General features: G+C 40.1%; 1 protein-coding gene across 5 annotated transcripts; it reads right to left on the reverse strand.

Annotated features, from left to right (window-relative positions):
* Positions 1-1,642: 1,642 nt before the first annotated feature.
* Positions 1,643-22,650, reverse strand: rnpc3 (RNA-binding region (RNP1, RRM) containing 3). 5 transcript variants are annotated; one of them, XM_044104592.1, is made up of 18 exons: positions 22,564-22,650; positions 20,983-21,113; positions 20,294-20,505; positions 16,641-16,800; positions 16,513-16,560; positions 16,281-16,390; positions 16,071-16,154; positions 14,153-14,264; positions 13,442-13,510; positions 12,225-12,367; positions 11,958-12,083; positions 11,438-11,580; positions 8,291-8,476; positions 6,133-6,227; positions 5,746-5,804; positions 4,283-4,415; positions 2,092-2,169; positions 1,643-1,929 (listed from the first exon to the last, which is right to left on the reverse strand). In XM_044104592.1, exons 4-17 carry the CDS (start codon positions 16,791-16,793, stop codon positions 2,101-2,103), a joined length of 1,530 nt encoding a protein of 509 aa, XP_043960527.1. In that variant the 5' UTR covers positions 16,794-16,800; positions 20,294-20,505; positions 20,983-21,113; positions 22,564-22,650; the 3' UTR covers positions 1,643-1,929; positions 2,092-2,100. The 5 variants fall into 5 exon arrangements, with proteins under 5 accessions (XP_043960527.1, XP_043960528.1, XP_043960529.1 ...); XM_044104593.1 differs by lacking the exons at positions 20,294-20,505; positions 20,983-21,113; positions 22,564-22,650 and adding an exon at positions 18,188-18,274 and having other exon boundaries at positions 1,643-1,709; positions 8,291-8,473; XM_044104594.1 differs by lacking the exons at positions 20,294-20,505; positions 20,983-21,113; positions 22,564-22,650 and adding an exon at positions 18,188-18,274 and having other exon boundaries at positions 8,291-8,473.
* Between the last annotated feature and the right edge of the window lie 540 nt (positions 22,651-23,190).

Genomic DNA, 23,190 nt, shown 5'->3' on the forward strand with positions numbered 1-23,190 from the left:
TATTTTCAAATTCAATTCAAAAACATTTTATTAATCCAAATGGGAAATTAAATGTTGGTGTAACTCATTCATTCTTCAGAGAGTTATTGTAGATGGTGATGGCTATTGGAAGGAAAAGGTCTTCTGCAGCAGTCTGTTAAGTGTAGTGGGGTTTCACAAGTCAGAAAAAAGTTTCACAAATCCCAAACATGGTTCTAAATATTATGCTACTAGTTGAGAATAATCTAGTCCACGTTTGAAGAGTCTATGAGTTGTATTTTAGGAACTGTATCAGGTCTAGTGTGATCCAGATGCAAAAAAGTAGGAAAATCAACCTCACAAATCAGAAAAAGGTTTCATAAATCTCAAACATGGTTCTAAATATTCTGCTATTAGTTGAGAATAATTTAGTCTAGGTTTGAAGAGTCTAGGTATTGTAGGTTTGGAACTGGAGGAGTTATACTATGACAGAGATCCAAAAAAGTGGTCAAATCAATCTTTATTGCAGTTTCACAAATCAGAAAATCCCAAACATGGTTCTAAATATTCTGCTCTCATGGAGCAGAATATTTAATGCAGTGCTGGTTTGAAGTGTGTGGGTGGTGTAGTTTTGGAGCTGGAGCAGTTCTAGTGTGATCCTGATGCAAAAAAGTGGTAAAATCAGTCTTTATTGAAGTGTCACAAATCAGATAAAAGTTTCACAACTTCCGCTTTGTCTGTTCCATCTAATGCAACACTCAATCAATATAAGGCCAATTTTACCTTGAATGGCTGGCAAAATCCTAATATATATATTTTCCCGACAAAGTAGATGCATTACATTTTGGAAATTCCCTCTATTTCCAGTCTACATATTATCAACCTACAGCACGTACTTTACAAAGATTAATGTGGGTAAAAATGAGAAAGCAACACCTCAGACAAAAATGAATTGATCAAAGGAAAGAGGTAAGCATACAAAGAAATGTAAAACAAATTAGCTCGAGGCAAGGTAATGTGTTTCAACGGCCCAGTCAAAGTTCAGACCTAAACCAATTCAGGATCTGCATCAAGGCTTGAAAGCTCACGTTCGTAGATCCCCTCCACTCAATCCAGCAGAGAGACACTTCCAGCTTTAATGCAGCAAAACAGTTCTAAAAAGTCCTTCCACGTCACAATTTTGCACAGGTTAGTGCACATAATTGCAGGCTTAAAATCCTCATTGAATTACATCGGAGTTCAAGGTCAACAGCAAGTGGCGAAATACGACAAAGTTTGAAGAGGTGTGAATGCATTTGCAGGAAACGGCAGACCTGTGGCTTCATTTGTCCAAATCTGGGCTCTGTAATCAGAGAAACGGGGCCACGGACTGTAAAGGTAAGCTTCTCAAGTCCCAACAATTTCCAAACAGACTGCAGTCTGCTTGTCTCGCTTGCCGTCTATTTGGGAGTGCTTTTCTTTTCTCTTCCTTTTTTTTTTTCTTTTTCCTCCACGCATTTTGACAGCCTACCATCTGCTGCTGAGACCCGTTTAGATCTCATATACCTTTCCCCCACTCTGTATTTACTCGCCTGACAAGACTTTAAGTTTTGGGACTAATGATGCTTTTGGCTGAGATGCGAGTCTGAAGCGGTAATCAGAGGGAAAAAAAAAAACAAAAAAAAAAACAAAACATGACAGCAGACACTCTGAGAAAATATTTTTATTCATTAATGTGAGAAAAGAAGAAGACAGCCTCTGATGACCAGCACCTATTCAGTCAAACAAGGAAAATAATCAGTAGGAATAAACAAACAAAAAAGCAAGAAAAAAAAAAAGAAAAGCTGGAGGAAAAAAAATAATAATCAGCAAACTACAAGACAAGTTTCAAGTTTTATCTGTACGATAGTGACTATAATTAAAAAGAAGAGGTTTTGCTCCTCCAAAGGATATGTCAACATAAGGATACAAATGGTTTTCCAGCCTTGGTATCTTAAATAGATAAAGTGTAAACACAACTGTAAGTATTTCAATGACACATTTTGTGCTACACAAATAAGATGGGTGCATAATGGGGAAATGTGAGCGATTCTTCTCCAGAGAAAAAGAAAAAAGAAATAAATAAGAGTTCAAAGGCTTTGGAGAGTTTCTCACCTGCTGGTTTCACCGCTGCTTTGGGCCCTTCTTGCCGTCTGTGCTCTCTGGTTTCGGTCTTGCGGATCTCGCGAATTGCTGGGAGTTTTATAGTTAAGGTGCTTTTGGCGGCTTTCAGAAGTAGATGACTCTTTCTGCTTCGACAAATGTGCATTCAGAGTTACGCGGCCTCCCTGAAAAGCCACCTCCGTTTCTAAGCGTACCCAGCTGTTGCTGTTTCGTACGGGACACGGAACCCGTCAGGTTCTAGCCGAAGCCCTGCACGATGCAGCTCTGAGCGGTTTTCCCTAGCGACGCTCTTTGCCTCGTATAAATTTCATTTGAGAAAAGGTCGCAGCTGTTTCCTCGGAAGGTCAGCAGACCACCGGCCAAAACTGACCTTATGAGAGACTGGGCGCCTTGTTTTGCTTTTTTTTTTTTTTTTTTTTTACTGCCGCGGTTGAGCTGCAACAGCTTTGAAAATAGCACGGATTAATAAAGCTGCCACCTCGATGATAGGTTAAATAAAAAGCGGGGATGTGATTCATCACAAGATTTTCACTGATGACAAACCTCCTGCTTTAATCTGCCAAAACAAGGTTGTTGTTTTTTTGTGTTTTTTTTCTAGCAGACTGAGTGGTTAGTTGCAGGGCAAGCCTTTAACAAACTATGAATTTATACCGGTTCAGTGCTCGTGCTTCCCTTAAATAAATTCAGCAGCAAAGTAAACCAGCCCTGACTTTTTGATGTGTTTGAATGGCAAAATTCAAAAACATCAAAAACATCCCGGTTTCTTTTTGAACTCTATTTCAATTAACTCTAAGCGAACAATCTGGAAATTTGACTTTTTTGCCTTTTCATTCAAAAATAAAGAGCCAAATTGTCATCCAGCCAAAAAATGCATCCTGTTTTACCCAGAAGGGCCAACAAAATGCAAAAGTCACAACAGAACAGACTGGAAATGGAATTCATCCTAAAACAGAAGTTACGCTAAAACAAAAGCTATGCTAAAGCAGAATTTATTCTAAAATGTAACTTCTGCCAATATGAACTTAATGTGGAATTTCTGCTAACAATGAATTTTCTTCTGAAAAAGAATTTATGCTAGCAAGGAATTTAGGCCAAATCCGAATTTATGCTAAAATGGAATCTGTGCCAATGTGAAACTTATGCTAAAACTGGAATTATGCTAATTCCCAATTTAAGCTAAAACAAAAGCTATGCTAGAATTCAGACTTTTTGAAGCTCTTCACATTTTGTCACAGCACAACATATTTTACGGGGGATGATTGTGACAGACCAACACAAAGTAGTACGTAGTTACGAAAAGGAAAGAAAAACCCGAACATGGCAGGAACGTGTATTCACCCCCTCTTTTCTCATAGCCCTACATAAAATCAGCTCAGGAAATTTAGATAAAGATTGTGTAAATATATTTGTAAAAAGTATATATATACATATATATATATAGCGAATCCTGTCGTTTTATACACTACTTTATGCATGTCCACCAGTTCCTTACTTTACATACAGTATATCTATATGTATGTAATAGGTGATGAGGTCCAACGTCAGCCATGCTATCGAGTTCTAACAGCGCTGTTTTCTGATCTGGCATGTTAAATTCTAAGCTGTTAACATAACAATGCCGTGCATTTCAAGCTAACTCGCTGCGAAATGCACATTAAAACAGCGTCAAAATCAGAAGCCTCGCTCCCTGTGACAGGTTCAAAAGTTGATGCATAATTAGCTTCGAGAAAGAAGGAAGAGCAGGTGGTGGTTCAAAGCTGCCAGAAATTAGCCCTCATCCTCCTGAAAGCACTGAGGGGCACAGCCAACAAAACATCTGTGGAGGGGAGGGTTCACTTAATAAACCAAAACTACTTCACCTGTTCCCTGCATCGCTTTAATACACATCCTGCCTATCACTACCGGTTTTCTTTTTACTTTAGTCACAGGTAAAATGTGCTCTGGCTTGCTTATTTTTTTCAATCAGTGATGTTGTGAAAAAGGTCCTGATTTGGACAGCAAACAAACATTTTCACACCAAACACAACTTTACATCTTGGCATGTTTGGGTGCCTTCACAGCAAAAAGTTAATTAAACCCCAACAAAGTCTGCAGTTACCCTCCTCTTAAAAGCCTTGTTCTCGTTTCATCCAGCGAGACGGAGCGCAGGGAGAGGGGTGGGGTGGGAGGGATAAAAGGATACGACGACGAGGGGTTTGTCGTGGAGAACGAAGCCGTTGGTTTCCCGCAGGGCTTTTTCGGCGCTGCGCTCGTTGGGGAGTCCTATGAAGGCCTGCCCTTTCATCCGCCCCTCCTTCATTAACACGACGTCGAACCTGGGGAGCAAAGAAAAAGCGGGAACACATGATTATCGCTGTACGCCCGTGGCCCGTCCGGCTCAAACGTTACACCGCGCTCCGTTCGGCGTGACACGGGGAAACGTTATCTGCTCCTGTGAGCACATAAAAACGAATGGGCCGGCAAAGCCCAACGACCTGCGGGCTCTAAATCCCGACAATTGATTTTTGCCGAAGACAAGCAACAGGAGGCTTTAAAAGTTTATTCAGCATTCAGGGCAGGATCTGCTGCTGATGGGCATGTGTCCGTAAAGCCATTTTTTCCTCTGGAAGCAGTTCATAAAACACATCCCCCACTTCAGTAAATCCTGGACAGCACAGACGACAACAGCCTTCGATAAAATAAGCACTCTGGAGCAACACTGTGGCCCATCTGCTTCGGTTAGCATCATACTTTGGATCATTTCTTTCAGAATAGATGAGGACTGCAGACTGTGCTCTCTCAGATTAAAAGTCAGAGCTATGATGAAATATGCAGAGGGTCAAAAGTATCAAAAATCAAGTAAAAAAAGAAAATTAAAACCAGGATACTCTTACCTTAGTAAAGATTAACACCTAGGTTATTTTTTGCCAAAAAATATTTTAGGCAAAAAATTTGGTTAAAAAAAAATGACTTTGGCTATTATTTTAGGAAGGTGACAATTTTCAAAAATCAACTGCATCTTTATTTAAATATTTAGCTACTTATTCACAAGTTAAGTAATTTAGTCATTTAATCGTGAATTTAGAGCTTTTTTAAAGGACAAATCAGCGTCAACAATTCTGCTGCAAAGAGGGATTTGCAAGCTAACTGCCTGTGCAGTTTAGCCAATCAGAGTCCTTCTAAAAAGCCAAATTTTGAATTATTTAACGAAACACAGTAACAAAGGAACAATGACATTTTTAGTTAATGATATAATTCAGTTTTGTTTTTTTTTTTGAAAGATTACAAAATGTGCTTATACCTGTCAGTAATTATTTAATGATGTATTTATTGGCATGTTTGGTCTTCCATACTAAAAGAAATATACAGAGAAGATGAAGCCACAGGTGGGTAAAGGCCAGCCGGAGCCCCAGGCAGAGAATCTCTCTTTCCTGTCTCTCACAGGAGTCTGGGCCAGGCCTATTTGAGGGAGTGCTGATGCACCAGCATCTTAATGTCCCTCATGATCTCAGTATTAGTGTGGATACTTATTAAAAAATGCCAGGCACAGTCAGCACAAATTACTGGAAGCTCTCGGGAGGAGCGGAATAATTGCTGGGGCCAAAAATAGCCCAAAAACAGGAAACAAATGCGACGCAATGTTAAACAAGATTTCTGTTTACGTACATGTTTCTCTCAGCTTCCGACGACGGCTTAATGTATCGCCCATAAATGTACCTCAGGTCCTGGAACACATTAAAGATAATTAATGAAAATATTACATTTCTTTGAACATTTATTTTAGTCATTTTGTCACATTAAAAACAAAAGGCCACACTTTTCAGATTTGTATTTGTAACAACAGAAATCCTTATTCGTTCGCTTTAAGTTATGCATTACTCCACATGAAACACACATTCAGATTTACGGTTTTACTGTGATAAAAGTGGAAAAGTCGAAGAAAGAATCCTGTGCTGATACAGGCGAGTGTTCGGGACAAAAAAAACAAAAACAAACAAAAAACAGATCAGGAGGGATGGATGAAAGTGGGTCACACGCAACGGCTGGACCTACCTTCTCCTCCACCTGCTTTGCGATGTTTTTCACGTACAGTCTGCAAGTCAGCTCGCCGGCTTCATAATTTTTAAAAACAGACATCCTTTTTATCTCTGTTTTAAAAAGAGGGGAGAGAGTGAGGAAAGAAATTGATGTGAGAGGAATAAAAAAAGGAAAGAAAAAAAATAAAAACACAGGTACAGGGAGCCATGTTCGTGCTCCAGTGTCTGAATCCACTGGAGGGTTGGTTGGTTGGTTGGTTTCACTCGTCACCTTTTCTGGAAAGGTTTTCAAAAAAACACAGGTGACGCTTTGTCGATTTGTTAAATGACGTTCACAATAAGCATCTTGGATCAAATGCAAATAAAAATCTTGCTTCTTGGGGGTAAACAAAGTTCCAGCTGATGTTAAACTTTCACCAGCAGCTCCTCCTTCGCTGAGGGATTCATCTAGTCTCTGGTTTCAGGTTTGATTTTCCCACAGTTTGCAAATTATTTCTTTCTTTTTCTTTTTTCTTTTTTTTTTTGTTTAGCCGCGACGTCTGTCAGAATAACTCCCGGTTTATTCTAATATGCATTTCAAACGAACTACGGCATCCTGCGCTTGTTGCATCACCTCTCGACAGAAGTGTGCGAGGAGGAAATTAGAGCGTTACAGCTGTTCTGCAATACCTACATGAAAGGAGGAATGTTGTCATGGGGAGCACGTATGCGAGTCGAGACGCGTCCTTCCGAGGCGTTTTAATGTTTGTTGACTTTATAGAATTTTGCAGGCTGTTTGTTCTTTGTCTCTCGTTGATGGTGTTGTGATGAGTTCGGCTGAAAATTAAACACACTGCGCTATGTTTCCACGTTTTTGCATTTCACCAGAAGAATATTATACAACTGTATTTGTTCCCAAGTCTGGTTCATGCTAGGGAGGAATTTCCAGATGCTTGAAGATGTTGCGTTCGTTTTGCTCAAACAATTCTAGCTCAAGTAAAGACACGATGGGAATGTCGGCAGAACACGGGTTCCGTGTTGTACCGCCATGGGCTGAAAAGCCACTCAGCAAGGAAGAAAACGTTACTCCAAAGAACGATAAAAAGCCAAAATGCAGTTTGTAACAACCAGTTGTCTGATGAAATTTAAGCGCGACTGTTTAGCCATAATGACCATCGCTACAATTAGTGGAAAAGCTGGGATGCTTGTACCATCCCAACTATGACGAAAGGGCGCGGCAGCGTCATGTTTTGGGTAGGCCTGTCTCAATCAATCAATCAATCAATCACATAAATTAAAACAAGCTCAATAATTTCCATTTGCTTGATTTATTGTTTTTCTCCTTTATTTCTCAAAAATTTTGCAATCAACTATATCCTTTTATTGAAGGGTAATTTTGTTTACAGGTCATTCATAATTCATTTTATATGTTGTTTTGCTTATTTATTTCAATGTTTATTGATCTTTGAAAATGTTTTCCTTTTATTAAAACATTATTTAACCAGGTGAATTAATAAGACTTTTTTTTTTTACAAGAACAACCTGGCAATGAGCATTACATTGCTTGAGAATGGTCTGGAAACAACAATGTTATTGTTTGTCGCAATAACTACGGGGACAATTTATCGGAAAGCAAAACTTGTTATCGTGACAGGGCTGGTTGTGGGGCTGCTTGCTGCAGGAGGGACTGGTGCGCTTTATAAAAATAGATGGCAACACGAGGAAAGAACATATTGAAGCAACATCTAAAGACATCAGACAGGAAATTAAAGCTTGGACACAGATTGGTCTTTCAAAAAGACAATACTCAGACCAGAACTTCAACAAACTGTTAAGATTGACGATGGAAACCTACAACTGTATGACCTAAGTCATAAAGTTCAAAGGAAAAGCTAGTAAATAGTTGGAAATGTATGTAAACTTCTGATCTTGGCGAAAACAATAAATAAATCTCTGATATATTATTTCTCTTATTACTGTGGCAACCAAAAACAAGAAAAGTTTGGTCTGATTTCTACAATATTTTTACTTCAGAAAAAGAGAAAAAAAAAAGACAGGTAAAAGTGTATTGTTTTTTTATTCACGGTAAGTAAACGTCCGTTAAGACGTTTACTTACCGTGCAACAACCGTATTTGCAGCAAAGTTTCCATCCATAAAGTGAAAACGTTCCCTGGATTATTCGGTAACTGCTTACCGTCTCTGGACAGCCGTCCTTTCTCCAGCTCCTTCCTGGAGATGACGTCTGACACCAGATCCTCTTCGTCGTCGCTGCGCTCGTCCTGCTGCTGGTTGGTCTGGGCGCTGGGGTAGAGCTTCCCAAAACCTTCAGTCACCGTCACTTCCTGAGAGCTGCTGCTGGGGGCGCTCTTGCTCTCATCTGCTAGGAGAGGGAAACCCCCGTCAATCAGTTCCTTATTTTCAGACAGTGACAGAGAGTGATGATCAGTCGACGTTGTGCTGCGTCTGCACCCATTGTACTGCACAGAAAGGGAGCAAGACTATATTATTCTGACTATTAAACTATACTCTTTAAAAATGATCACATATTTTAATTTTGCCTGGGAAGTAAAACTAAAAGCAGAGTGAAATTCCCTCCAGTCAAAATGACTGCTTGTGGACAAAGTAGGTATAAATGATCGTACTTCGTTTATCCTTTGCGAGATAAATATGAATTCTGTTTATTCATGAAAATTTATAGTTTTAGGAAAACCCTTTTAAGGTTTAATGCCTGTACCCTTGGTCACCATGGATACACTTGTCTTAATTTAAGAGGGACTTGACGCATCTCAACGACGTGAACAAAACTGCTTCAATATTCCTAGAGGTTTGAGCCATTTTATTTTATTTATTGATTTCATATTTAGTCATATTAGAATTATTTACAATGTCACACTTGTGTTTACATTTTTTTTTTTGAAACTTTATATCTCTTATGGTTATATTTGTGCTAATATTTAACACTCTGGATGGAGTAGCTTTTCAACAAAGAATTTCCCATTGTGTATAAAACAAGGATATTCAATTCTATTGTTCTCTATTTTCTCCCTATTATTTATCCACTCACCTGCATGCAGTGCGTTTGGGGCATAAAGACGAATTCTTTATGACCCAAATGTCCATTTGTTACATACCATATTTTATCACGGTATGATGAATAGTTTTAGTGCAAATATAAAATATGGGTAACCATGGCAACCAGTGAAAGTTTCTGCTTCCAAACAAATAGTTTCTCTACTCGCTGTGGTTGTAGTATAATGTCTTTTTTTTTTTTTTTTTTTAAGTGAGAAATTAACAATAATTGTAAAACTGAAAAAGTAGGTTTTTCTTTCTTGAAAGAAGGTAGTGGGGATAAATCTTTTCAGCAGTGCGTGAATGCGCGCACTTGCTGCAGATGGAAAAGAGCAGTGAGCCTGTCCAAATCCATAGAAAGGGGGGGAAACAGTTTGTCATATCAATGAGATGTATGTGTGCGAGTGTTGAGGTGCAGAAGCTTTTCTGATAAACACTAGATTGCCGTTTCCAAACTTGCAGTCCTTCTTATCGGTCGCCCACCTCCCCTTTTTTTTTATTTTTTATTTAAACAGCTTGTTTATCAGCCCTCCCTCGCCCCGTCCGCCAAAACAAGACTAATCCAAGAAGAAGAAGAAAAGCCACCTGTCAGAGTTTATCTTTCCCCTGCCTCTAGGAAATCCTTTGTACACGACTTTGAGATCTGTTTTACTTTTTCAGGAGTGAAGGTAAAGCCGAGGAGAGAGGAGATAAGGCAAGCAGGGAACCCCGGAGATGACAGGAGGCACAGACTGTGTCCTCAAAGACGTTTGTTCACGCAGATAATAGCTTAAAAAAAAAAAAGAAAAAGAAAAAAAAAAACCGTTCTGCTGCAACTTTCTGCTTTGAAGCGCTGCCGTGTAACACTCGGCTCCGACTCCACTTCTAGTCGGGGCTTGAACTTGTGTCAGCAGGGCCGACAATCATCTTTTGGCTCGTTGTGATTAAAAAAAAATAATACAAAAAAAAAAAAAAACACAGCACAGAAGAGAAGCTGGAGCCTCGCTCTGTCTCTCCTCCACTGATGAGAGGCCAGAGCCTTTTTGAGCTCTTGACTTGAGCAAGTGAAGCGATCAAGTTTCATCACAAGCCGCTGCGTTTCTCCAGGCCATGAGCTTTGTTACTCACAAAACTGAGACAGTTAAAGCACAGCGTTCATTTTAAACAGGGCTGCTGCGTGTTATTCAAATTATCAATAATTTCTAGATTTGGTTGACGAGAGTTCTCAATCATGCTCATATTAAAATACAGACTCATCATGCATTTATGGCTCATATGTCTACAGGAATGACAGACGGGCGGGGGGGGGGAAGGAAGAGAAAAGAGAAGTGAGTAATGAAGGGGACGTGTGAGGAAGGACAGAAGAAGAGCTAAATAAAAAAATAAATACCCACCTACACTTTTTATTTGCCTTTCATTAAAAGCTCAATAAAATAACCTGGAGTTTGTGGTTGTAATATCATAGTTATAGGGTTTAAAGAGGCAGCATTATGAATTTCCTTTACACAGTGCTAGTTTGTACCATATTCAAGCAATTATATTACCTAAAGAGACAGAACTTCTGTCTCTTTAAGGAACTCCAGCTCTTTCTGAAACTTCGCCTTCAGGAAGTCATCGCAACATCGCTCCTCTATTAACACTTTAATAACATTTTAGCTCGTACAATGAGCTCAGCTGAAGCACTAGCTAAACCAGGTGTTTGCTAATTTGCTGCTGGCTAGTCTGAAGGAGCTGAGGTGGGGAGTCGTGGCGGAGGCAACTCAGGAGCTTGGAAACTGCAGCTCAGAGGAGGAACTTCTCAAAAGCGTTGCTATGTCCACCATGGTGTTTTGCACAGCCGAATGGTTGCCACGGGAGATTAAAGGATGCATGAAAGAATCAAAGCAACACTCCAGCTATGTTTTTGGTGAGGAAATAACATTATAACATGATGTAAAATAAATATCAACTTTACATAACACTGCACCTTTTAAAAACTTTTTCAAGACACTGTACTTTTCCCCAACCACCTCCTCTTTATTCTATTCTCTGTTTGTCCTTTAGAACTGCACACTCATTTCTACAACTATAAATAATTCACCAGTCTCATTTCAGGGTAAATGCAAGGACTCCCAACCTGAAACCGCTTTAATGAAGTGAATTCCTTGGTTGTAAAAGTAAACTCAATCTCTCTGGATACTGATTTTCACTCTGGGTCACCAAACTTTACTTTCCTGTTAATTCCAACCATAATCAGCGTTTTCTTTTTTTTTTCTTTAACCCACGTGAAGCTCGGGGGGTCATAAAGTCCTACCTTCGACTTCGACATCGGCTTGGGTGAGGCTGCTTCCCTCCATGGAGGCTGCCGCCTCTGGCACCGAAATGTGGAACTCGATTTTCCTGGGCCCGGCGGGGTTCGGGCTCTCAAACACGTCGGAGGGCTGCAGCCCCGGAGCACTGAGGCCAACAAGATCAGAGAGAGAGAAAACTGAATATACAGCAAACCTGGATGATGTATGGTTGGTTTAGCCGTTTTTCTGTGTTTTGCTAAAGCTGAGATGTTCCAGTCGGAAAAACACGTGGCCAGGAGATGTATTTATAGTTCGGAAAGCAGACTCTGCGCTCCGTTCGTGAGGGAGGCTGTGTGCAGGTGTGTGAGAATGTGGAACAAGGACAAGTCGCTGAGCCACACGGGGCCGTCTCCAGGAGGAAGACGGATCGTCTGGAGAGGGTTTTTTTTTTTTATTTACCCTGTGCTTTAACTGAGCCATGAATACGGTATCCGGATAAATCACGCTTGAGGACTGTGACATGCTTGAGTGCTTGCCGCGTACCTCTGAGAGTCTGGTTTTGGAGCGTAGAGCAGGTCCTTGATCTTGGGCTTCTTCCTTTTTGAAGCTGTTTTTGGTCTCAGGGGCCTCTTGCACGCTTGGTTGACCAGACCCATCAAACGTGCGATCCTCAAATCAAACAAGGGGAGGAAGGGCGAATAAAAAATGACTAACATGTACGGGGGGAAAAAAATGTACATGTACAACATCTAAACACACAATGAAATAACAGCTATGGATATTAATTCAATGCCTGCAATCTCTCCTCACCTCTCTTTATCTTCTTCATCCCCGCTTTCATATTCCGACTCTTCCTCGCTGGACCTCTCCATCTCCTCCTCTGGTAAAGGTGGGTAGTCAGTGGGTGGAGGAGGAGGCATGGGGAAGGGTGGAGCAGGAGGCAAGAGCTCGAACTGCAACAAACACAAAACAAATCACTCATCAAAGGCTGCGGTGGGACGCGATTCAAATTTTTAGTCGAGTTAATTGCAAGGGCTAATGAATTAATCAAAAGTGTATATTGACAAAATAAGCAACATTTTCAAGTCGGGAAACCCCTTTTGCTGCTAAATTGTTGAATATATGAGCTCAACAGTAAAGATTTGTAGTTTTAATTTGTTTTTTTTAGGTTATTCAACCATCAGATTGGCACAAATGATACTATAGCCACTCAGCATTCAAGTGTTTCAGGAACCCTTGATCATTTATACAACCTCTTTAAAAAAATACTTCTGTGGATGCTGAAAGTAGCACTGGGAATGTCTGTGCTGCTGCAACATATTTAGCGTTGAGATGCTATTTTAGGCTTGAATAGCTACAAAAAAAGGCCAACTTATTTTAGCAAAACTTGCACACAACGGCCGTATTTTCCAGCAATCCATCAGATCATATTTTGAAGAAAAAATCAACTCCCTCTGGGCAAAACAAAGGCGGCTTTGTCATCCATGAGTTGTCTGCAGATGTCACTTGTGCGTTTGATTTATTGGCGCACCAGAAACAAGTGAATATATGGTTCCGTCTGGAACCCTTGGATGTAAATAAATAACCATTTTATAAATTTTGCTTTTATGTGCTAAAACCTATATAATTAATCAACCTAAATTAATGTGTTAAAGACCTGGCACTAATTAAACGAGTCTAACAATGACCTAAAACAAAAGTAATAAGTAATTACTTATCACTTTTACTGTTATCGCAACAGTACCACAAGATATTGTGATAAAACTTCACGGCCATATCGCCCATCCCTAACAAATGCATCACATTTGTGAGGGTCAAAGAAAAAATGTCGGAATGATGTAAGATTCAGAGGAAGAAGTGGAGATGTACAATATATCTGCTTGGACAGATATATGCAGATTATTTTATGGGAAGCGCACCTCCTGTTGTCTCAAAGTGGTGAGTTCAAGGTGTTTCAGTGCTTTTGCGAGACCCAGTATGACCAGTTACACCAGTTCTGTATTCAGGAACCACGTCCGGAATCTTACCATGGGCGGTCTTGCTGTGACGGGACCAAACGGGCACGGCAGATTCATCTTGTTCATCAAATGAAGCACCTGTTTCGATGTGAGATATGTACACATTTAGAACAGGGACAGCAGAATGTGTGCGTGTGTGTGTGTGTGAGGAATCCTAACGCAAGCCGGTTGCATAAACACACTGCGGCTCCCCAAAACAGGCAGCCGGGAACGCAGGCTCCGTATGTAAAAAAGACCGGCCGACTTCTGCATACAAATACGAGGATCAAGGTGGGATTGAAGCAGAAGAGAGACACCTGAGGTGCAGCAGAGCCGTTCGGCTGGCGCACTAGCACCACCTAGATGCCAACACGTGATGCAGCTCGGCTCCCAGGGAAAAGCTAAACCCATAACTCATGCTTCCCACTTACGGTTTATTATTAATACTTGCTCCCCGAATTGGGTTTTAAAAGCCAAATGCTTGCCGTTTGATCCTTGAGAGCTTGGACGGTGCTCAGAAACCTTGGGCACACTTATTCCTGATTCATGTTTCTATTTCACAATCAGAATCTGAAGACTACATGCCCTTTGTTTCTGTCACATTTTTTGGGAAAACACACATTCCAGAAAGGAATATAATGCAACACAAAGACATGGAGATTCTTCATATCTGCATATCATGCAGTTGGATGAAATAAAAAAAAAAAAAAAGGGAACAGAGGAGAGGCGGTGTTTACTCACTTGGACATAAAACTTTGGCACAGCGATGAGGGCATGCGTTATGTTTGCGAGGACGCCATTGGAGGGTGGTGGGTATAAATATTTCAGCGTGGGATTTGAATGAAATCTCACCCTAAAGGGTTCAGAAAGAGGAGAGGGAACGTGAACATCAAGCATAACGAGTTATCCACCAATCAGAGATCAACTACTACTGGTTCCAACTGGTGATTAGAAGGTCGAATCAGCACATAAATCTAATTTTCTTTTCTGTTTTTTTTTTTTTCTCTTCCGGATCATTTGTTGCCCTGTGGGTCTGCCACTGCATCAACAATGACAATGATGCAATTTTTGGTAGACGAAGTAACACTAAGAAAGTAGCAACACTAAGAGCCAGCTATGTTGCAGCAGAGAGACATCTAAACGTGGCAGGACACCGATCCTCGAAGACGGGAATTTAAGACCAGCGATTTACACAGATGAGTTAGAATCTGTTTAAGTTCATGAAAAAAAAGATAAATAAAAAATGAAAGGCGGCAGATCAGACCTCAGCATGGACCAGAAAAGGCCTGATCAGAAAGTCGCTTCAATAAATCTAACTCTGCACTTTTATACAGACGTGCAATGCTATCGGTTATATGTTTAGAGACAAAAAATAATGGGTGTTTTTAGCTTTCAAGCAATTATATCTTGTGAGTATTACACTTAAGGGGAACATTTGCTTTTTTTTTTTTTTTTGGCAAATCACATTTTGAGATGTTCTGTAGATTTGCTTATATTGTGTATACAGTTCATGTTGACTTGACTGACCAAAATGGAATAATCCTTTGTCACTTTAACAACTCCTGAGAACATGACTACATTTGAATTAAGGATGCCCTTTCACAAAGCTACTTGAAATTGTTATGGACACTTTAGGTATTAAGTATCTCAAAACATCCACTCTTTTACTAATACCATATTGTGGCAAAAATGACCCTTTAAAGCTTTTTGGAAAGGTGCCGCAAAATCAGTAAGTTAGGGTACAACAATAAAAAAAATTAAATATTTATTGCAACACCCTGGAGGGACTGGAAAGAGCATTATTTACTTAGTAACAACTTCCACACCAAAGAATGTTGCTGTAAGAGCAACCTGTTAGCCGTTGGCTATGCCACATTGACTGATTGGGAAAAGATGGGATTTCTAAATCTTAATCTGGTCAGTTGTGTTGAACCAGAAAATTTACCTGTGAATTTTGTACTGGTTAATTTATACAAACTTTTATTTTTGCATAAATTTGGGATTTCTTGTTCCTAATTTGTGTAATTTAGAAATTCTCTCCATCCCGCCATCATTTTGGAAACGACACAATGCAAAAGATATTATACGTTTTAGGTAACGCGTAAAGAGAGTTGATTCTATTTCCGTTTACTTTTCAGCAAGCAGCTTTGAGATATAATGGAGAGAAATCCTCCTGGTACAATTAAGGTTGCTAAAGATTAAAAGATTGGAAGTTGGCTTAAGATAAAAGTTGCAGCAACGAGAGAGTGTGCTGTTACCGTAGCGAGCGGTATCAAAGAGCACCTGGTCCCGTCAACTGGCAGGCCAGGCTGCCTGTCAGGAGCTCAGTGGCAGCCCGGCTATCTAATTGGACACAAGCCGTCTGACAGCTCCCAAATATGCCTCTCAGATTCGCTTCCAGGTTCACTGTCAGCTCGCCTACAGGCGGTTTCTGCAGAGCGAACTGATGACACCTTGACAACTGTTAAGGATCACGTCATGCGAGCACACTGAAGTGTCCGAGGTAGTTTTGAGGGAAGGCTGCAGGCTTTACAAACTTCAGGTGAGGGAGGGCCCCTAAAAGGTCTAGTATGTAGTTTCTTTTATAGCCCATAAGATGTGGTCGAAACTCCAAAATAATTCAGTGACCCTTTTGTTTACGTCATGTAGTCCTTCTTACCCGAGGTTAGGAGAAACGCCAGTCTCTATGACTGGGATTTTTGGCTGTTTGATCTCCTGTGTCTTCTGCTTTTCTTTGACATGACTGTGTGGAAAAGAGAAGAGATTAAACCCGAAACTTGTGAGAGTCTTCACAAAGGAAATCAGTGCAACAATAAAAAGTGGAAAAGATATGTTGAATGGGAAAGCGAAGTACTACAGAAAACCATACCCATCTGACACCCGGGGGTCCTTTAAAGCTGTTAAATTATCTTGGCCTTGTGCAAACTCCACAATAAGGGTCTGGTCCAGAATCTGTAACTGATGGAGCCTACTGAGGGCCTACAAGAAATAAAATGGGCGGGAGAGTACCATCATGCACCACAAACTCATAGAAAACATAGTTGCGTCTTTGAATGCAAAAGAAAACAATATTTAGTGACTTTTGGACACAAGACACTCACTTTTGCTGCCATATTCTCACTTTTAAATGTCGCAAAAGCCGCATGTTTCTGTTAAAAAGGAAAAATAAATAAATTCATCAAGGACATAAAAGTCAGATTTTAGGATGCAAAGGGGTCAAAAGACCTACCAAACGTCCCCGGTTTGAAAAGACTCGAACCGACTCGGCACCAAAATACGTCAGGAGGTCTTCCTTCTCGTCCGTATTGAGCTCAGCCGGTAAGTGGCGGACAAGCAGCGTTCTGCTGCTGTTGCTTTTGGATGAATCTTCATTTTTCTCCATTTCCTTGCTGTGCGGAAGGAGAAAAAACATAAAGGTTGGTCCACAAAGACCTCTGAATAACTCACACCTGCTTTAACTTTCAGTTAGGCTTATACTTTAAATTTACTGTCAAATACAAGTAGAAGTGAAATATCATGTACCATTACAGAATGTCCCCTGAAAAGATAGAAAATGCAACCAAATGCTTTAATTTGTTTTAGGGAAAATAACTGTGCAAGCCACCCTGCCAGCCTGTATGCCACCCTGTTGAGGCATAGTTGCCAGTTTACTGCCAAACCAAGACGTTACTCAACTTGGGAAGGGTCACAAAAACCATTTCTAAGATTTGGAGCTTGAGGATCCTTATTTGGAGTCACCAGTCAACCAAAATAACTTTAAATAATTCATCCAGGAACTCATAAAAGAACTCACAGCAGCATCAAAAGCACACCAGGCCTGTGTGTTTATGACGCAACATTGAGAAAGAATAACTAGGGGGGGGAAAAATGGCGTCCCTAAAAGATTTTCATGGAAGGTTAACACATTTGCAAAAAAAACAATGATTCTCAAGACTATTAGAAATGTATTTTATGGGCTGAGATGAAAATTTATTATGTTTTGGAAGGCGTTATTTTTATTTCAGATGAAACTGAACAAACAGGATTTCAGCAAGAGAACATGACACTCCAACATAAAGGTAGCAGCAGGAATGTTTTAAGTTATCCTTCCTTCTGCAGGACTTGAGAGAAACTCGTTCTACCTCAACCATAAACTCTGCTCTCTATCAGAAAATGATGTCATTTGTTGCAGTCATTGGTGGCACAAATTCAGGTTGAGGCTCAAATTCACATTGGAACTGCTTGGGTTGTATACACGTTTTTCTCTTTAATAAAATAAATAGCTGGAGAATGACATCTCCTACTTACCCTGGGTATGTTACCCTAATAATAAAATGTAAAAATTAAACGTGACAAAAAAGCAAAAACATAAGAAATAGAGGTAAAAGCTTAGTGCTCAGTGAGTGACTGTATTACAAACAGAACAGACTCCTCTCAACTTCTCTGCTATGCCCTATGAACAGGGGTACGAAACATCTATAAATTACCCTGTCTCTTAGTGAACTTTGTAATAAACTAACCCGAATTAAATAACAAAGCGTGCCAAGTAGGTCAGTATATTCAGCAGCCTTGAAAACAAAGAAAAAAAAGCCATTTCTCTTTGCAAAATCTCTTCTCAGGTTAAGCTAGCTTAATGCTACTGCTACTACCGACCAGGTTTAACATCTATTTTTATGAACCTATTCTATAAGGTTATTTAACGACAAGGCGCACTGAAAAACCGACTGAATTCAACTTAGTAAAGAACTCTAACAACGGGAAGAATTGTAATTTCCATTGAAGAGATTTCATACTTGCCTCCTAAAGCTACAAGCAGACTTCCGGGGAAATCTTCTTCGTTTTCATTCCGCCAGTCGACGCACATTTCAGAGACATACTGCCTCCCTGTGGCAGAATGAAGTCACTACTTCTCTTACACCGAACTTTGTGATCACATTTGTTTACCAAGTTTACAATTTTCCCCTGTCTTTTTTAGATGTGCTCAACTATAGCTTGCAAAAACAATACAGTGGTGAAAAAAAAATACTAGCTATTGTTTTAACGTTATCCAGTTTTTTTTGTTTCTGGTTTTAATTCTGAAATTTCTCTTCCACAAACATTTTTATTATTAAAAGTTACAAAAAGCCCTTGTTGAAAGTTGTTGTGAACGTTTTGGACACATTCCCCAGCAGGTTTCAGAAAATTGCACTTTCCATATTGAGAATGACTCTCAGAAAACTTTAAATAATGTTTAAGAGGTTAGAAAATACTTCCATTGGTAAAATCAAAACTCCATGGACATTCTTTAACAGTTATATTCAATCCTTTGGGGATGATTCCCAATAATTTACATTGTGAACTTTGTGGATAAATCTTTAAGGAACATTTCTTGAATTTTTGGTAGGTGTAATAGACCTTCAGCAGCCCTTTGGGAAAAGTTCCCATAAAGTTATTAATGATCTTCAGGGAACCCCTAGGACTCATTCCATAAGTTTCATTAATGTTTTGGTGTAAAAGTTGCAGATATCCTACATTGAACCATTAGGAAACCTTCTCTTAAGGATCTCTCAGGGCTACAATGAGAAGGTTGTAGTTTCCAGGAAACGTTGAGGAATTGTTCTTGAAAGTTCTCCAACAGTTCCATGGTAAACGTTGTGGTTGAAATTCAGGAAACTGTTAGGGAATGTTTTCTGAAAGTTCCCCAATGATTACATTATAGAACAATGATACCTTCACATAAACTTTAGGGAACATTCTTTTTATGATTCTGTCAAGGTTAAGCTATGGAGGTTACAGATAAACTTTAGGAGGCAATGGAGAATATTCCATGATAGCTCCCACCAAGTTGCACTTTCAATTAACATTTGATTAATCTTTAGAGAACATTTGATCGGTGGACACTTGATTAATTTCATAATTTTAGGAAAGGTTTCAGTTAGGTTAAAAGGAAGTCCTCAGATCTGATCTTGGTCACCAAATTTTTCAGGCATTATGCTGAAAATATATCTTCTACTGCTTCCACTGCCATGTTTATTCCTCTCACGCAGTGAAGCAATTTCCTCAGTCATTTTATTCACCAAGTCACCGCCCACAATTTTCAACACAAACACCAGCATCACATCCTCGCTTCTCCAGTTGAAAAACCATCACTAACCCGTCCTCTCTCTCCATCATTCTCCTCCAGCTGGTGCCAACAAGGCGAAATAATGACTCCTCCCACTTTCTACCCACTACGGTTCCTATAATAAAACAGCCAAATAAATGGTACTTTGCGTGGTACTCTGATAAATTTGCTGTGTTGTGACCATCACACGGTTTTCTTGTAAATTCAGGATAACTTCCTGTCACCTGCCTGCTGTGGTTGTTACGCAAAAGAATGTTGAATAAAAGGGCAAGGAAGTCACTTTCTTTGGGGTATATAGCAATTGGAGATATTCAATTCTAAATGTAGACCTGTTTCAGGTCATGTTCATATTTTGTAATTCAAAATGTCTTATTTCTACACTGAACAACCAGCTACCAATGCTCTTTCCCCCCCAGCAGATGTCACCCTAACCATGTTGAAATAATGAATGTTTCTGCAGCAGAAATACAGTACATGACCTGAAGCATTCATTCAACTGGGATCCATTCGCAATTTGTTGCTAGAAGTCTTAAGTGAGCTAAAGTAAACAATTTTGTTAGTACTGAATTACGCCTGCTACAGTTGAATTCAATTATAATTTGTTTTTATAGTCATTGGATACACAGGTAAAGACGTCCCCAAAGTTAGAATAAATTGTCCGCTTCTTGGCACTTAGATATTAGGTGACATTATTACCAAAATCTAATTGCAACGGTTGCAGAAAAGCTCTGCTTTTCCTGTCCACTCAAAAAGTCATGGTCGTCTTTTCACCTCCCCACCCCCCACTGGGGAAAATCTCCCTTACAGTTCTCGAGATCCCTCCAAATTCCAGCCCAGATGAAGCCCTTTCTTTGACGAGCAATGCGAGGGCATTCCTCCGCAGGGCGACACAAAGCCCTCTTTCACCGCGGCCTGACTCTGAAATTTCACAGGTGACGGGAGGAACGGCGGACACTCGACCCTCCTCCTCGCCTTCCCCCGGTCTCACCGAGGGAGGGATGCTCACCGGCCGCTGCCAAGTAAAAAGTAATATTATATTGTAAAATGATGAAATATTACACAGAAATAAACATGATGTTCAACAGAGTGGAAGAGACACAAAGCCAGTTCCCTGTCTTTTTGTAGATTAAAATTGTTTCCAGCTGGAATGTTTAAAAAGATAAAAAGACTTTTAATGAAAGAGAAAAGAAAACATTCCAAAAAATGTGATTAAGCTTTGTTATTGCATTTGTACGTTTATATAGAAGCAAGTTGTCCTTATAACTTCCAAGTAAGGCGTCTGCTTCAGTCAACAAGATGTTGTAAAGTGCAAAGCTGCCACTAAAGGAGATGTTTGCCATGAGGCTCTCATCTTGAGACAGTCAAGAGTCAGTCAGAAGTTTTACATCAACCAACGTTGGTAATTTTTAGGCTTTTAATTATTTATTTTGACCATTTTTTTGAAGCTTTAAAAGGGAGAACTGGTCTTTGGGAAAGACACTTCACCCACCTTGCCTGCTGGCTGGGGTCAGAGGGGGTCCGTGGTGCCGGTGCACGGCCCCAGGGCAGCGGAGGCTTCAAGGTAGAAACCACATCATTCAGTGAGTGAATGACTGAATGCCATGTGAAGCTTGGTGTCTTCTGGAATAGACAAAGTTTTTCACAGGAACAGACCATTTACCATGTAATGAACAAATTTGTATTGTCTTAGGTGCTGCTATGTAAATCTTACGGAGTTATGTACATTTATCTGTTTGACGAAAGAACAAGTGGTGTGATCATAATTTGAGCAAAATACAGAAGAGGTGCTTAGTAACCTGTGTTGTGACTGTGTGCTTGGCATCATTTTGTTTCTGGTGTCAGATGTAGCACTTTTAGTGTTTTCTCAAAGGGACCATCTGATAGGTATCCCAGTAGGTGCCAGCTTTACTTCCCTAGAATATCTCCCTATAAAACTTGCTTGCCTACTGTAAGCCCTCTAGCTCCTTTGGCACAAAGGAAAAGCAGCTTTCTTAAACTGCACAATTTTTCAGCAGGCATCCCTAAGAGTAAGACCTTTGAACGAAGGCCTCAAAAAGATACAAGTTTTGAACAAGAGAAGTAGCAACATTCCCTGATTCTTTTATAATGTGGATTGTCTCTTCAGGGTCTCGGTCTTCTGGATGGCTCAAGAACTGAACTGTTTGGAGTGTGTGCACAGAACTTCCATGTTGATGTCATTGGGTTCATTACTCAGGTGGCAACAGATATGGGGTCTGGATTTTGTGTGAAGGACTGAAGTAGTTTGCCAAGGTTTTTGACTCAACTGACCTTACGCTCCATGAACAACTTGGTATTACTTAATTTTTAGATTGTGGTTTAATTGCACCTCTCAACAAGATAGTGGCATTCAGGAGACAAATAAGCCTCTTAAGGGCTGTCGTAGCTGCATTTAAATCCAATACACTGAATAATCTCCACAGCCTCTGTACTCCAATAAGACTCTGGCAAGCGCTATCAGCTCTTGATTACCACTGGACTTCCCTGATTGAATGCCGATAGGAGGCTGATACATCTCAGACAGTAAACTCAGGTCATGTCCAGCTTTCCAGAGCTATAAATGGACTCTTTGATACAGGTAATGAATGGGGGCCCCTCTGTGCTGGGATGGCATGGATTTCCATTAGCCCACATGGAAACGTCTTGGAAAAACACAGCGTGGATTAAGCCGCCATTGTGCTGGCAGAATTATGGGTTGAAAAACTGGGTTGAATTTATGACTTTACAATTTTTTTAAACCAATTTTTCTTTGACTACACTCCACACACACACACACACACACACACACACACACGCACACACACACACACACACACACACACACACACACACACACACACACACACACACACAAAAAGAGTTCCATAAGTAGTAGCATGTCATTTCAGATCACTATAAAAGCAGCCTTTACAGTGGTTCAATGTTTAAGAAAACATATTGCTCAACAGATTAGTCTAGCTAGTCTAGCTCCTCAGAAAGACTGGTTTTGTCAAACACTATGAGCAACACTTGTGAATTGCAAACAAATGTCAAATTAGTGGCTATACTGTACCAGAGATCCAGTCGGTGTTTCCAAAATCGCTGAAGAAATCAATCATCTATCAGTCAGCCAGAGCAGACAAGACATGGTGTTTAAATCAGTTAATCCCAGGCTATCTTGTCGACAGGTGCATTGAATTAAGGAACTGAAAAGCTAAACCTACAACAGATGCATCACGTTATGTTATTATGCAATAAATGTTATTATTGCTGAATTCCAAAAAGAAATTACTTGCAGCACATGGTTTTTTATTTCTCCTGTCGTATGCGCACAGTCAGTTTGCATTACACAGACAACTTTGCCGGACTGAAATTAAATGTACGTTTTGTGTTAATGTCTAAGCAGTGCTCAACGAGGAGAGACAAAGTCAGGATGCCCACTCTGTTTACGTGGGTTGTAATAACGGTGCTATGCAGGATCGCAGGCTCTGAGCTAACCACTAACCACTCCAGGTGATCGGAGTCTACAAAGAGACAAATAACATGACCAGTGTCTGTCTTTGTTTGATTAGCATTTTACAAGAAGCATTTGATAATATGTGATGTTGAGGAAATGGCAGAGTTCATCTTGAGATAGGTAGGTTCACAATCAACCCAGACATGCACTTACTAAAGTTGATTGAGAGTTCAAAAGGACACC

Source organism: Gambusia affinis, linkage group LG21 (genome assembly GCF_019740435.1).
Source record: "Gambusia affinis linkage group LG21, SWU_Gaff_1.0, whole genome shotgun sequence".
Classification (NCBI taxonomy): Eukaryota; Metazoa; Chordata; class Actinopteri; order Cyprinodontiformes; family Poeciliidae; genus Gambusia; species Gambusia affinis.